We start from the raw sequence: 15,956 nt of genomic DNA, 5'->3' as shown, positions 1-15,956 counted from the left end.
ACTGGTAGGGTTTGGCTTTTTTCCACCCCTGGAGATACAGCAATTAGACCCATTTTTCATTTTTCCACGGCCACTGAAACGCTGGCACCATGCCAGTTCTAACCACCTTCCCCTGCCCTGTACTCCAGCAGTGGGAGCAGAGTTGGGCCTCCAGCACACTAACCTTCTCGCTGTCGTTCTCCGTGAATTTATTCAGCAGCCGCGTTCTCTGCTGCCCTCTCAGATTCCGCAGCAGGGAGGCCAGGATGGAACAGACGTGCTCTGGTGGTGAAGAGAGAGTTGCACACAGGTCAGGAAAACCGGATCATTTCCTCGCTGGGACAAGGTGCAAGAGAGGCACACGTTTGGTTCCAGCTGCAGGGGTTTCCTGCCCATGATCTGGGGTGTGGTTATAAAAGAATGGGGAAGCTGTTGCAAGAATGGGTCCCTAGGTGCCTCGTCTCTTCTCCCAGCTAGCTGAAAGCTGGAAAAACCTCTAGGCTTTTATCAAATTTGTGTGTTACTTTGAACCTGTTTTGGAATCTTCTTTCTGTTAATTACAGCCCTGAAAAAAAAAGGACGTTCTAAAATACAGCCCAAACTTGGTTCCATTTAACTCCCCTGGCTGAGGTCTCTCTCAGTGGCTTTCACTCTCCTTCTGGCACTTCCTTTCCTAGCTAATGGGATGGCGCTGCTGCTTCTTTCACAGCTAACAGCCATACTGGACCCAAACCAGGCTCCATTCAGAAGCTGGCACTGTCAGCTGAGCCACCCTTACATTACCAAGCAGGGAGCAGTTGTTAGAACAGCATAGCTCAAGGAAGGTAGAAGCACGCCAGAATACAGCTCCTGCAGAGATTTAATTGGCATTAGCTAGAGCAAAACCTTCAAACAAACCTCTTATTTACAGAAAATCCTGTGTTCAGAATACAAATTCAGCACAACACACAAGGAAATAATGAACAAATAAATCTGCTCTACAGCCTTCTAGATTCTACTTAGGGGTCAAAATTTTCACAGCCCAACCCTGGAACAGAATAAAATATTAACTGTGCAAAAACACAAGAGGCAACCCAAGTTCATGTTCAACCCCACTAAATTTCAGAGTCTGAAGGGCAACTGAACTAAGTGCCTCAAATTTGTCCTGATTCTTTTCTTGTGTGTGGCAGGTCACAGCTTCAAGGTGTTCTCTTTATGAATAGCTATGCCGATGTCCCACAAGATGCTGTTCTCCAAAGCCACAGGAAGAACAGGGTTTTCAGTGAGGGGAGAGAGCATGGCAAGCATCACATAATTTCTTTCATTCTTTACAAATTTCCTTCAGAAGCTCTTCCCTGTCAAACTTTACAGCAGAATCTCCTCTCCAGAGCCTTGCTAACAAGAGAAGGCAACAGTCTCACTCCCAGGGTCTGATTCTGCACAGCACTGGGCACCTACCATGGGAGTTCAGGTCACTCAGCATCTCATGGGAAGCGAAAGCTCTGTTCTAGGCCTCTTTGCTTGTAGGGTGTGATGTGGCTCTCTAATGCTGGTTTTCAAGGCTTCCCAGGAGCTACATTACGTAGAAAAGGAAGATTCCCTGCTGGCCCCTGTTCCCTTAGAAGGAACACCCATGGAGGGGAGGGATAGCTCAGTGGTTTGAGCACTGGCCTGCTAAACCCAGGGTTGTGAGTTCAATCCTTGAGGGGGCCATTTAGGGAACTGAGGTAAAAAATCTGTTTGAGGATTGGTCCTGCTTTGAGCAGGGGGTGGGACTAGATGACCTCCTGAGGTCCCTTCCAACCCTGATATTCTATGATACGCAGCCCCAACCTCGCTCGAGGCAGAATCTGGTCTCACACAGGGCCTGGTTTTTAACCTGATCTTAACTGGGCTTCCCTCTTTGTGCCCACAGTTTACTTCATGAAGCAGCAAAGAATCCTGTGGCACCTTATAGACTAACAGACATTTTGCAGCATGAGCTTTCGTGGGTGATGCAAGTGGGTATTCACCCACGAAAGCTCATGCTGCAAAACGTCTGTTAGTCTATAAGGTGCCACAGGATTCTTTGCTGCTTCTACAGAACCAGACTAACACGGCCACCCCTCTGATAGTTTACTTCATGTGAGTGTGTGTCTACTCGGTATGTACCTGCCTGAAAGACAGGTTGTGCTTGAACATGTTCTGGGGGCTGGACTAGACGACCTCTAGAGGTCCCTTCCTGTCCTACAATTCTGTGATAGGTTTTTCAATGTATTCCAAATAAAAAGTGAATTAAACATCTCCATTCCTTTCTAGCCAGGTTCTCCAATTGTAACGCTTTCCTCGGCTCCTCTATCTTGCCCATCCTTCAGACACTGACAATGGCAGACTGCTGTGCTGACAGAGCCTGGATTCACATTTCTTTTGGGGCACAAAGGTGGGTGGAAGAGGAGAGAGAGATTAATGGGAGGCTGTGAAAACAATAGCAGTGACTTACATGCCCTGCATCACCCCACTACAGGCATGGTCACTGCAGGGGGTGCAAATCATTTGCAGAGTTTGTGCCAATGTCAGATATGGGGCAGTGCACCAAAGGGCAACATTTAAATAAGGGCAGACAGAAGCGAGCACAAAGCCACAGAGCAAATGACAGCCTTCACCTTCTCTCCCTCACTGAATCATTTGTTATCGCTTCCTGCCTTCCCGTATGCATTAAGCACAGACCTCAGGTTTCATACATTTCAATGTATTCTGAACTAGAACTTCTCAATGATGTCTTTGCTTTAATCCTGCTGATTAAGATTGATGAGAAATAGTGGCCGTAAAAATCTCCTCCACTGCCTCACTGACAAGAGGGGGGAAAGGGGTGTCAAGGTCTGTTATTTTCACAGAAGAAAATGCAATATACAGAGAGGAGGGATCATCTTCTCATTGCCATCAAACCAGATTAACATGCATTTCCACAATTCTGCCTAGCCTGCAGCCAAGAGAAGCCTCGCTCAATTGCGCTGGTGTACAAAGAACAAACGACATTTATCTGTTTGCATGGCACTTTCAAATAAACTGACAGCTCATCTTTTCATTAAAAGGCTGCAGTCACCTAAGTAATCAGTGTGCCATGCCCCAATTTGGGGTCTGCCCCTTTGCACCACAGGTTATCTGCGTGCCACATAAAGGCAGCAAAACAACCACAAAAAATAGAAACACACAGTTTTATTTGCTATTAATAAATGTAGCTTTCTCAGGAACAGATTTCTGCTGGAGGTGGTGTCAGTTTTTCATGCACCAAGGAGATGGGGAGAGCTGCTGGCAGGAAGAGCAGAGGAGATAACAGGTTTATCTGGTGGCCGGCACCGTTCAGCTGCTCTGTCATTTCGACAGGATAAAATGGAGGTGAAAGATGGCCATGGATACATCAGTGCAGCCTGTGTGAATGCAGGCTCACTGCAGAGGGGCCTTCAGGATAGCAAGAGGCAACTACACCACACACACTATATCAAATGAGTTGTCCATGTAAAAAAGGGATGACAAAAAACCCCAAATGCTATTGAGCCCATTTGTCCTTAAAATGAGGAGGATAACATTCAAAAAAAGTTGTAAATATCCTAGCAGCTTGTTCTGCTGGCTTGGAAGAAAGCTAGTGTTTCCAACGTGCCAGAGTTCACCTGCTCTGCGTCTGAGAGAGGAGGCTATGAGGGGGCTGCCAGTGGAGTAAGAAGTTGCTTCACTTCCTGTTGTACTGGGGTGGCCTGATCTTTTCTAATATGAGGACCCCTTGTCCCCCAATCCTGCTCCCATGTACCAGTCTCACTCTCTCCTGTGCATCACCTCCCTCTTTAGGATTTGTAGTCAGTAACTGAACACCGAGCCAGTTCCTTCAAGACGAGGTGGATTTGTCACGGATACACCCTAGGGTCTGTCTACCTAGCTTCACTGATGTATAGGCCAGAAGGGACTAGTATGATTCTTTGTCCAACCTCCTCCACAGCACAGGCCATAGGACTTCACCCAGTGATTTCTGCATCAGGCTCATTATTTCAGGATGAGCTAGAGCACATCTTTTAGAGACAAATCCAGTCTGGATTTAAAGACTGTAAATGACAGACTCCACCACATCCCTTCATAGCTGGTCAATGGTTAGTTCCCTTCATTGTTAAAAATGTGATTTCCAGTTTGAATTTTTCTACTTTCAATTTCCAGTCTCTGGATCTTGTTGCTTTTGTCTGCTAGATTTAAGAGCCCTCTTATCAGCCCTCTCTTGTGTAAGGTATTTACACATAAGGACCAGGTCACCTGTTACCCTTCTCACTGATAACCTAAATAAGATGATCTCTTCAAGTCATAAGACAGGTTTTCCAGACTTCCTGCCAATTCTTGCAGCTCTTCTCTGGGCTTTCCTTTTTTTAACGTATGGACACCGGATTCCAGTAGTAGAATAACCAATGTCAGATGCAACTGAATGTCACCCCACTTCTCCTCCTCAATATTCCTCCACTTAAACATCTACATATTAGCCACAGCACCTCCCCACAAGCTCACAATCAGGTGGTTATGTATGAGGACCCCTCAGACCTTTTCAGTCACTGAATTTATGGAGAACCACAAGGACACTGAATCATAAGAATGCTTCAGTGTTTATTCTTTGGCTACAGCACCTATCCTGTCCACTTTCTATAGCTTCCTCCACAGATACATGGATGTGAAGTGATACAATGCATGAACAAAAACTATGAGCCCAACCATACAAACACTTACTAGTGGGTGTAGTGCTTACTACTGGGAACAGTCTCATTGATATTAATGGGCCCATTTTTAATAGTGAGCACTATGCCGGGTAGCACTGGCAGGATCTGGCCTTCTCTATTTAATCTCTCTTCCCAAATGATGGTATAATTATTCTCCAAGTCTAAAATATTTCTGAGCCAAAAGGAGGAGTCTCCACTTGCTTGGCCTATTTCCGATGAACATGCTCTAATGCGCCCTACCGCCCAATTAATACCAGTACCTATGGGCAGCACAGGAACACAGCTAATTGAACTGACATGGACAATTCTTGGCTTATTTAAACTGAAGTTGACATGAAGCTTGGCTGAATCCACTGTTTAATTAAATCAAGATACCTGCAGGAACAATGAGAAGTACTAGCCCAAATAGATCTGCATTTCTGGGCACCACAGGGCACATTCACAGCTTTCCAGGAACCTGCAGCACTAAACATCACACACACAGACACATGTAAATGGGTGCATTTTCTCACACTTGACTAGAAACTGCTGCTGCTTTGAGTCCATCAATAGAGGAACCTGCAGCTGATCAGCTTTGTCCTCATCCTACATCTACAGGCCATATTTCATCATTCCCTTGGTCACATATGGCCCTCAGACTACACCTAAGGCAGCTCAATCAACTCCATAAATACTGGCCCTGTTATGTGGAAGCTTTGTAAAATCTGAATGGAAAATGTTGGTCTGGGGGAGGGAAACAAGGTTAGAGGCCAAAGGTGCTACCTACCCTGATGCCCCACCCAGAACAATCACCTTGCAAGACAGGCCTAGATGCTTCTCTTTTGAAAAAGTGTCAGACCCAGACCCACAAAAGCCTGGTCTGCACCAGGGAAAAAAGGTGTGTTCTTACCATTATTAGCCAACCTACGATAAACAGGAGGTAAAATCGGAATGAAGACAAGGCCTGTTAGTAGGCTGAGATAAATAGTAGGCTCACTTCTACTGTTTCCTTTGACTTGCTAACACATCAAAACTAGCCACCTTTTTTCCTAGTGTGGATGCAACCAATTCCCAAGAGTCTGCAAAGACATGCATGAGTGCAAAGCAGAGCTGGTGACCAAAAGCTTCTGCTTTGGACTCTTAGCCATACTCTATCCTAGGAGATAACATTGTCTTCTCCAGTGGAATGGGCCAGATGTGATTAAACTGTTAAACTCCTAACCAATGCTATGACTCGCCTTTGTTTCTGAGGAACGCACAAGACCCTTAGGTCTGCCTTTGTTCTACGGCACATGGTCTCCTACTGCACCAGAGATTCTTCTCAGTCCAATATCACTTTAGAACCTCACAGACCTCCCTACTCCTCCCTAGAGAAGATGGCCATGGAAGATTTAGGATGCAAGCAGTTCTTAAAATACCTAATTAGATTGATCCTGACTTCAGTAGTGGTGTGTTGGAATACAGATGAATCTAGTCCACGGCTGGCACTGGCAGCTGCAGCAGCAGGAGGTCCTGTCAAACCAAGCCATAACATTACACTCTCTGCCTTTATTATTATTTCCTCCCCTTTTTAAATTTAATTCTAACGGACATCTGGCTGGCAGGGCAGGGCGCTGGCAGACAGAGCCATGCACAGTGGAATACTGATGCAGATTAAACCAGCCTCATACCAAAGACAGAGAGCTGTACAGTTTGGGGGTATCTAAGCAGTGACAGCACACACTTGGTGGAAAGGGGAGAAGAAAGGAAGGGGCAAGAGCCCACCTAGCACGAATTCTGAACCACCAGTGGAATAATTTTAAGAGTTTTAAATCATTTAAAATCAAAATTAGAAAGATCTACAGGATACGCCCTAGTTCAGCCACCAGTTCTTGGACTCAGCGCAAGAATTACTGTGTGGAATTCTAGGGCATATGTTATGCAGTCACAAGGAGTAAGACTACATGACAATAATGGTCCCTTCTAGTCTTAACATTTATTCATTTATGTCAATACTTTGCACTTCTACAGAGCCCTCCAGCCATGATTCTGAAAATGGTACAAAGATGAATTACCCCTCGGAACCCCAGGATAGAGGAGGGCATCACTCCGATTTTACTGATGGGTAAAGTGAGGCCAGAGCCAGCTGTCCAGGGCACATGAAAGCCTGTAGCAAGACAGGATTAGAGCACCACACTAGGCAAAGTTCCCTTCACACCCTTAGCAATGTTATTTTCCAGAACAATCTTTTTATTACAAGAACATTAAACAAAGTTTAATCTTTAAAACTAATTAAGCCCTATTTTAAAACGCTAATTTAAAACATTAAAACTAAGACTCATTCACATAAGAGGATCCTGTTGTATTCTGAAAAGTTGGTGGTAAAATAATAAATTGGTGCAATAAATTTGTTTAAACAGATTGATTTCTTTAGTGGGCATTCGTTTTGGCAGACCATTGTGTGAAAAATATTTTCTGCTGGCTCACAGATGATGTTCAGTTAGAAGAACTAATCTCTATCTTGTCAGTTTTCTATTATATTTTACCCGTTTCATGCCCTGGGAATGTAGTCACATAGCAGATACTCATTTTAAAGGATGTTGCTACATTTCAGTGCATGTTACCATGGATCAAGAGAGCATTTTTAGTAACAGAGCTATTCCTCTAAAGGAAAACTAAAAAGCTGTGTCACTCTAATTCGCTTCTTTTTATTATGGGGCAGACTGGCAAAATACACAAACTGCAGATACTTGGTAAATAGGAAAGCAGGTGAACTTCTTCCAAGGTTAGAAAATAAATTATTCTTAAATAAAACTGACATTTGGGGAAAGTGAAGGCAGTTAAATTTGGATGACTTGGTATGAACATCCTCCCAGTTCATTACAATCTCTTGGTGAGCAAGGGAAAGATTGTTTTCCCTCAGGCTGGGCACACTAGCCAACATGTGGGTCTAAAGATTTGCTTCCCTACAGGCTACCTGATGATCCACAGAGAGGAGGCCCTTGCCTCTCATACCTGAATTTGTGTTTCCTCCATTTTAACCTACTGAGTGTGTTCAGGAATTTTAAACCAGTAGATTGCTCCAAGAGCAACAGCCTAATAGCACAGTTTGAAGATCAGCAGACAGGCCTCTCACCCCTATGGGATGCTAAGGTGCCCCATCAGACTCTTGACTTTTTTGCCAGATGAATACGCTAACTATTTTATTCAGCTTTCTGAAATTTAGGAGTGCTGCTTTTTAAAAATGTTAATGTTCTGCGCTCACGTACCCAGGAAAAGAACATTTTATCCCATCTACCTCGCATTTAAAAATCCAGATGCCTGTCAACCTTCTTCATAGAATTACCGAACTCTGCCACATTCCATTTTATTCCTCAGCTCCCTTATACTCTTCAGGTACCAGACATCATTGCATCTTCCTCCCGGTCTGTCCACAGTGGTGGGGCAGTCAGTCCTCCTGCGATGACCCACTATCTGGAACAGAATTCCTGACCCTCCTTCACAATTTAAGACTCACTTTAGCATCTTCCTCTCCTTGGTTTATGATTCATAACCATCTTTATAACAAAACAGTCAAACCCAAATCTCAAATTCAGTTTGCTTCTGATCCATCAGTTCCTCACAACCCTGTCTACAGATGCTAGCTGTAGGGAATGCCATACTTACACATATTACTTGCATTTAGCTGTATAGATTAACAGCCTGTGAAAGGCCATTACCAACCCACATTTTATTGTAAATCATGCATGGTATTCAGTCATCTACTGGGAGGCTTGTCTGGATTACACTTCTACAGGAATCGTAATCCTTAATCAAGAGGATTATGGCAAGTAGCTAATCCTAAAAAACAAATACAAAGTGTCTAGTGGAATTAAACTTTTTTCTGTAGAGCCCATTTCTCCTCCCTTTCCCTTCCTTGTGTCCTCAGTAATCTCAGACAATATCTGGAAGGGCTTGGTTAACTAGGTCCAAGAATATCAAGACCGTATCTGCTACAGGGCAAACTCTCAAAAACATTCCGTTTTAGATAACAAGTAGTGTGTTAAAGAAGCAGACAAGCACCAAACTAATATATTTTTATATATAGCAAGTAGAGAGGGCGTCTCAAATAAAAAATTCTCCACTTCTTTGGGAGTAGGCAGATGTGTTCCATCTCCTGTCATACCTCAAATACTCATCTGGATACAAAAATCAGAGCACATGAGTACAGAAGTAGACAGGATTGCAGTGGCTTTCTTGCAATAATAAAATTCAAAGTGCTCACTATGATCAAATATACTCAGCGTCTCTCCTTCACAGCCTGAAGATGACTACATATACTATTGTCTCCAGTTTTAGCAAGACAGAAGAAATTTCTCTTCATCAAAGGCAGTTTTGTTTGTATGCAAAAGTATCAAAGATAATGCAAACAGCAAGACTCTTGATAATGTAACATCACCAGACTTAAAGTATTAACAAAATATCAAAATAATAATAAAATGTAACAAAATAATCAAAAAGATAACAAAATACTTAAAAATTCATTGCATGAAGACTAACAGTTTTGCCTCAGAAAAGTCTAAACTCAACACTATTCTGGTACCAAGACACACACATGTAATAGAGTTCATAGGAGTAAGTTTTAAAGCAATCACAGGCCTTCGCCAAAACACAACATTAATGGCAAGACCGTTGGATGAGGCAATAGCTCCCAGAGATCAGTTGGATTACATTGTTGGTGTGTTACAGTCGAAGTTACACATGATTATGTCCCAGAAACCCAAGTTTTAAGATCCAGCGTATAACTCAGGAAAGCATATCCCATAACAGACTTCACTCTGGCCGAAAACTGGAGATTAGAACAGGAGTAAGTCCAGTATGGTCAATTACACAATGTGGGTCAATCTTCGAAGTTTAAGTGATCCAACAGGACCGAAGTACAAGGAGTCTCTCATTAGTAGGACCTATTTTACTTTTATCCCTTGCTACATAATGTATAAAAACCACACCTAACCCAAACTATGAACGAGACACCTTACAACACAAATCACCCATTAGGCACCATGTCATTTTTATTGGTATCAATACTATAGAAAATTAGAGACAAAAATGTAGTTATCCCAATCACCAGAGTTGGCATCTTCATGCTAGTTTTTAAAGCGATAAATACATTATATGAAATTGTTCCTATAAAATTTAATTTGGACTATAAAATTTTCTGTAATGAATGAAAACTGGCCAAGTTGCATTGACAAAATAATAAATACTCTAGTAAAAATTCCATAGCCAAAAAAAGATTTTTTTAGCTATGAGGATCAACGCTATTTCACACATGAACTCCTATCTGAAAAGCACATTCCTAGTGTACCCATCAAAGTCAAGAAAGTGGAGAAGCAGGATCCTCTCGCTCTCAAAGGTGCATGTGCAATGGCAGCACCTATCTACAGACAAATGGAACATAATGCCAGGTAGGTTTGAGCTCAATGGACAAGTGCTACTGCTGAATGTGTTTTGTACATTGTCCAGTGGTAAACCATTTTAACAGGGGAATTATTTAAATGATAATTAGGTTTTAACATTCAGATGTTTGAAGAAAGATGTGAACAACTGCACTGCAAGGTGTGAACTGTCTAGCTGCAGTCTCAATTGCTCTCTAGTGGGTTTGTTTATCGCATGAAGGCCATCAAACTTCATTTTTAATGAAAATACAGATTTTGATTATGAAACTACAGTAGTTAATGCTAAGGAATTATTATGATGTTTAATTCTGACCTCTTTTCTAGTTTCCAGGCAAAGTCAAAAGGTCCTTTCCACCTGAAAGTTTGCATGTGCAATCGCCTGCTGGAAAAGAATCTCTCTCTTTTTGCGGCAAGGTGTCAGGCAGGTGGGATGAACTGTTTATGAACAACAACATGAAAAGTGACTACTAGTACCTGTCTGTTGGAATCACTTTCTAATGCTTTTTTGAAGAATCAGGGCTTGGAACAACTCCATGTGTAGACAATTAATTGTTCCTGATTAATTCCAGGTGTGGACACTCTTCCAGAGCGCTTTGTTCCTGTTTATCTTAACCCATTTTCAAATGCGGTTAAGCTAAACAGGAACAAGGCACTCTTATTCTGGAATAAGAGAGTCCACACATGGAGTTAATATCAGGAACAACTCTATGTGTAGACAAGCCATCATCTCTCAGAAACTGAAGAACTCCAGTTGTGTTGCATTCACCAGTCCACCCAAGAACTAGTGCATAAGATTGTTTTCTTTAAGCTGTTTACTTTCGTGTTATTTTAACAGACACCCCCCACCCCCATCATGTGCACCACTGTAACAGAAAACGACAATACATAGGCGTGCTGATACAGACATGAATGTGACTGGGTAGGACCAAAGCACATTTCACAGGCTTTCATGGGGCTATATCCTGAATCCCTCCTGGAATAATAGGGTTTCTAATGGAAATGCTGATAAATCTGTAGCTACATACAGCTACTGGACACTCCTATTAAAACATTCTTGGAGGCTACAGAGGAAGTATCTAATATCTACGTATTTAAAAAATGAGAGCTTGGTCAGGTTTTTTGGACACATCTTTCTCTCTCTCTCTCTCTTTTTTTTTTTTAATTAAAAAGCTGTTTCCATACATCCTCTAGTTTACCCTTTACAACCTCAGAGCTTGCCCTCAGTATTCAAAGGGAACACCGCAAAGCTTTGTATTTTGCTACTACTGAATTTTCCTTTTTTGGACATACAAAAGGCATCCACATGTCTAAAAGTGCATCATATCATGCTTGTTTTACACTAATCTGATGCGTGAGCTTTCTCCATGGCAAGGATATCCCAGACTCTAGCATACCATGCTGAAACAGTAGAGGGATTCTTTTTTCCCCCTCATTGAGCCAAGACAATCTTGCTTCTACTGTGTTTACTATTGAAAGAAACTGGGTAATTTTAATGGAACATTTAATGATTAGTCTATTTGTTCTCAAATTTTGGACCAGCAGTTACTGAAAAAAGGAAAAATGTGTTTGGGAGATAATCTTAGAATTATTTACTACATAATGTGACCCTTCAATGAACATTGCAAAATAGCCATAGACACAATTCATGAGGAGCCCATAGACTGTGTCTCTTTCACACATCATAGGCAAAGCTTGCCGAGTTCATTAACTCTGTACTCCAAAGCCTACAACAGAGAACTCTGAAGCACCATGAGGCCAAGCCTTGAGGCAACGTGCCAGGGTGTCAAAGCATCAGGACAAGGACATTGAGATGCCAGCGCCACGATTATTATTTGTGTTACCATAGCACTGAGGAGTGCTAGTCATGGACCAGGACCCCATTGCGCTAGGCGCTGTACAAGCACAAAACCAAGACAGTCCCTGCCCCAGAGAGCCGACAATCTTAGCACGAGACAAGAGATGACAGGTTGATACAGTCAGATGGGGAGCACAAGGGAACAATGAGACGATACTGATCAGTATGATGGGCAAACTAGAGGCCTAGCCACTGTAGGCACCGCAGAAAAGGAGAGTTTTAAGGAACCACAGAACTAAAGTTCCCCCAGAGTCCCTGGGAGGCGGGAGCCTGGGGCATTGGTGGCGCTGCCAGAGCAAGTGGTCACCAAAATAAAAACAAAGCAAAAGAAAACCCAGGTCTAACTGGAAGGGAGGGAGCAGAAAAGACCCCAGGAAGATGTGCCGAGAGGGAAGGTGACAAACACCTACACAGGTGCTGATATCAGTCAAGGACTGAAAGGGTCCAGTGGCGAGAAAGTTAAGGTCCATAGTGGCATGTGGCAATGGGAGGGGAGATGGCTTGGGCTCTTACTCACTACCACTGTCTTTTCGGACCTTCAGCACTTGGGGAATCCCACTCGTCTCATGCCACAGAGCCGAGAATCATCAAGGAGAACCCTGCATCTGGGGTTTCTACTGTTCCCGGCAGACAGAGAGAGAGCGAGAGAAAGCTGAGGGGATGGAGAAGGACAGATGATAGATGGGTCTGAGAAAAGAAGTGGATTCAGAAACCACTTAGTAACAAGGTTTCCAAACAGCAAGAAAAGCATCAAACATACATTTTAATCCTCGTTTAACAAAGTGCCTGTTAACAAACGGCTTAACGCCATTCTTTAAATTAAACACTGTTTACTCCTCCCACTGCTCATTGGATAAGCTTACACAGCAAGGCAGAAAAATCCCCTTTACCATTTCCAAGCTCAGGAAAAACAAAATGGAGAGCAAACACATTCTCTGTGTAACATGTTTCACCAGGAGGTTTATTTTAGACCCTCAGATCTAAATGCTTGGTGGAGATTTTGTAGGTGTTGGTCTCTGTCTGAGGGGTTAGAGCAGATGCGGTTGTACAACATCTCCACCAAGCATTCTCAAAACTACAGTACCCGCATGAGGAAATAAGGAAACAGATCAACAGAGCCAGACGTGTACCCAGAAGCCTCCTACTGCAAGACAAACCCAAGAAAGAAACCAACAGGACTCTACTGGCCATCACATACAGTCCCCAGCTAAAACCCCTCCAACGCATCATCAGGGATCTACAACCCATCCTGGACAATGATCCCCCACTTTGCCTTGGGTGGCAGGCCAGTCCCCGTCCACAGACAACCTGAAGCATATTCTCACCAGTAACTGCACACCGCACCATAGTAACTCTAACTCAGGAACCAATCCATGCAACAAATCTCGATGCCAACTCTGCCCACATGTCTACACCAGCGACACCATCACAGGACCTAACCAGATCAGCCACACCATCACCGGTTCATTCACCAGCACGTTCACCAATGTAATATATGCCATCATATGCCAGCAATGCCCCTCTGCTATGTACATCGGCCAAACTGGACAGTCTCTAAGGAAAAGGATAAATGGACACAAATCAGATATTAGGAATGGCAATATACAAAAACCTGTAGATGAACACTTCAACCTCCCTGGCCACACAATAGCAGATCTTAAGGTGGCCATCCTGCAGCAAAAAAACTTCAGGACCAGACTTCAAAGAGAAACTGCTGAGCTTCAGTTCATCTGCAAATTTGACACCATCAGCTCAGGATTAAACAAAGACTGTGAATGGCTTGCCAACTACAGAACCAGTTTCTCCTCCCTTGGTTTTCACCCCTCAACTGCTAAAACAGGGCCTCATCCTCCCTGATTGAACTAACTAACTTAAAATCTACCTTTTATAGTCAATAAATTTGTTTAATTGTTTATATTTACCAGTGAATTTGTATGAGGTGTGGGGCAAATCTGCTCAGGTTTGCAAAGGCTGGTGTATGTCCACTCTCCAGCTAATAAATTTGCACTGCCCAGCTTGAGCAGTGCAAGATGGTATATTCCTGAGGTACAGTGCTGGGGGGATTTGGCTCTGGTACCTTTCTCTGTGTGATCCATGAGTGGCTCTGGGAGCATTCATGCAATAGAGCTGGGTGTGAGGCTCCACAGGCTGTTGTGCTGAGTGATCACAGCCCCTGGAGGGGTTTGCTGCTGGTCACTAGCAAGGCATTGTGAGGGACAGCCCAGGCTGGAGATGGTTCAGGGGGCACAGTGGTCCCCCAGTCCCAGGCTGCACCCCGGGGATGCCGTCCCAGTATGGACACCAAGAAGAGATTTCAGTATTCCCGTTCTATCAGTGCTCGCAGTGGCTATCCTCAAGCTGTATTTCCCCAAAGCACACAACTGCTATTGGGTTGTATCACTGCTGGCGAAACATTTGGCAAAGCACAGGCACACGTACACATCAGGACAATGGCCCTGACAGACTCCAGGGGAACCCCGTTAAACATCCCAATTAACTTAAATGGCTATAAATCCAATAACTCACCTGCCCAATGATGCAAAACATAGAAAATTGGACTTATGGAAATAGGATTTTTTTAAAAAAAGCTCTATAAAAATCATCTCTGGACTCTCATCTCTCTCTGTCCCTCATTTCCGCTGACCAATAATGATCTAGAATTATGTGAACAAGGAGCCCAGTAACTGCCACTCCCCTTCCCCCAGAAGACAGAACTCTGCTTCACTTTACAATATAAATAATAATTAATAACCTAGCCCTTTTGTAGGGTTTGCAACACACTGGCTAATCCTCACAGTACACCCATGAGGTAGGTAGCCAGGAATTGTCCACAGACTGAAGAGGAAGAAACTGAGACAAAGGTTAAGTGACTTTCCCAAACGCACAAATCAAATCAGTGGTACAGCCAGCAGACCCAGGTCTCCCTACTCCAAATCGCACAGCTTGGCATAGTGATTAAGGTTCCTGGATAAAGGGAATGAGGCAATCGTTATTTCCTCCTGGGAATAAGATTCCCAAACAGCCTCAAATCTATCATCAGAGTGTCTCACCAGATCCCTCTCTCCAGTTTTATTATGCAAATCCAAGGAACAATGTAAAAGAGCATCTCTTCCTCACCATCATCTATGAAAACAAGGAACATGTATATAAATAGCTAATGGAACCTGAATTAGCCAGCCTTCGTATAAATCATAACTAGCCCTGGCATTGATGTGTTGGCGGGCAAGTAAGCATCCTCCCCACATCAGAGAAACAGCTAGGAAAGCAGCAGCCACACCAGGCCTGCATTTCTTGTTTTGTTTTAGCGTCTCCCTCTCCCAGTCCTGTTGTATTCAAGATGCAGAGCTCATCTCAACAGCTATTACAGCCCAAACATGCCTTCCAGGAGCTGTCTTGCCAAGCCATTGCCTTCATTAATATAATGTTATCAAATTTCTAATGCTGGTGCTCTAAAGCAAATGTACTGTTACCAGCTCACTACTGGCACATTTTTCAGGAGGAAAACAGCTGCTCGTTGAATCTGTCGCTTTTCTTCCCTGCCATCCAGACTCCCTCTCAAACACAAACAAGTGCCGACTCCCCCCTACCCGGCTGCTTTTCAGCATTGCTATTCTGACCATGGTAAATACTCTACCCTGACTACAGATGGCTGATGTTAGTTCAGTACGGGGTCTGAGCCAGTAGGAGGTAATGTAACACAGTCTTGGAGGGGTCATGGTATTCTCCAAATCAAATTGAAAGAATGTGAAGCGCAATTAGATAAAGACACAAAAACTAACAGCAAAAAATGTGTAAATACATCAGAAATAGGAAACCTGCCAACCAACCAGTGGGGCCACTGGCTAATCGAAGGGCTGAAGGAGCACTCAAGGAAGACAAGCCCATTGTGGAGATGCTAAATGAATTCTTTGCACTGGTCTTCACTGCAGAGGTTGTGGGGGAGACCCCCCCCCGCGACCCGAGTGATTCTTTTTAGGCGACAAATCTGAGGAACTGTCCAAAACTGAAGTGTCAGTAGAG

General features: G+C 43.5%; 1 protein-coding gene across 3 annotated transcripts in view; it reads right to left on the bottom strand.

Moving 5' to 3' along the window:
* The window catches only part of CTNNBL1 (catenin beta like 1), an 89,700-nt gene that overhangs the window by 20,975 nt on the left and 52,769 nt on the right, over window positions 1-15,956 (bottom strand). For all 3 annotated transcript variants that reach the window (XM_044985545.1, XM_044985547.1, XM_044985546.1), the window contains exon 12: window positions 164-261. In XM_044985545.1, the coding sequence (XP_044841480.1) occupies window positions 164-261 (98 nt within the window). The remainder of the gene's footprint in view (window positions 1-163; window positions 262-15,956) is intronic.

This window comes from Mauremys mutica, chromosome 13 (genome assembly GCF_020497125.1).
Source record: "Mauremys mutica isolate MM-2020 ecotype Southern chromosome 13, ASM2049712v1, whole genome shotgun sequence".
Lineage (NCBI taxonomy): Eukaryota > Metazoa > Chordata > Testudines > Geoemydidae > Mauremys > Mauremys mutica.
The sequence above is the reverse complement of the archived record's forward strand: the minus strand, read 5'-3'. Positions and strand labels throughout refer to the sequence as shown.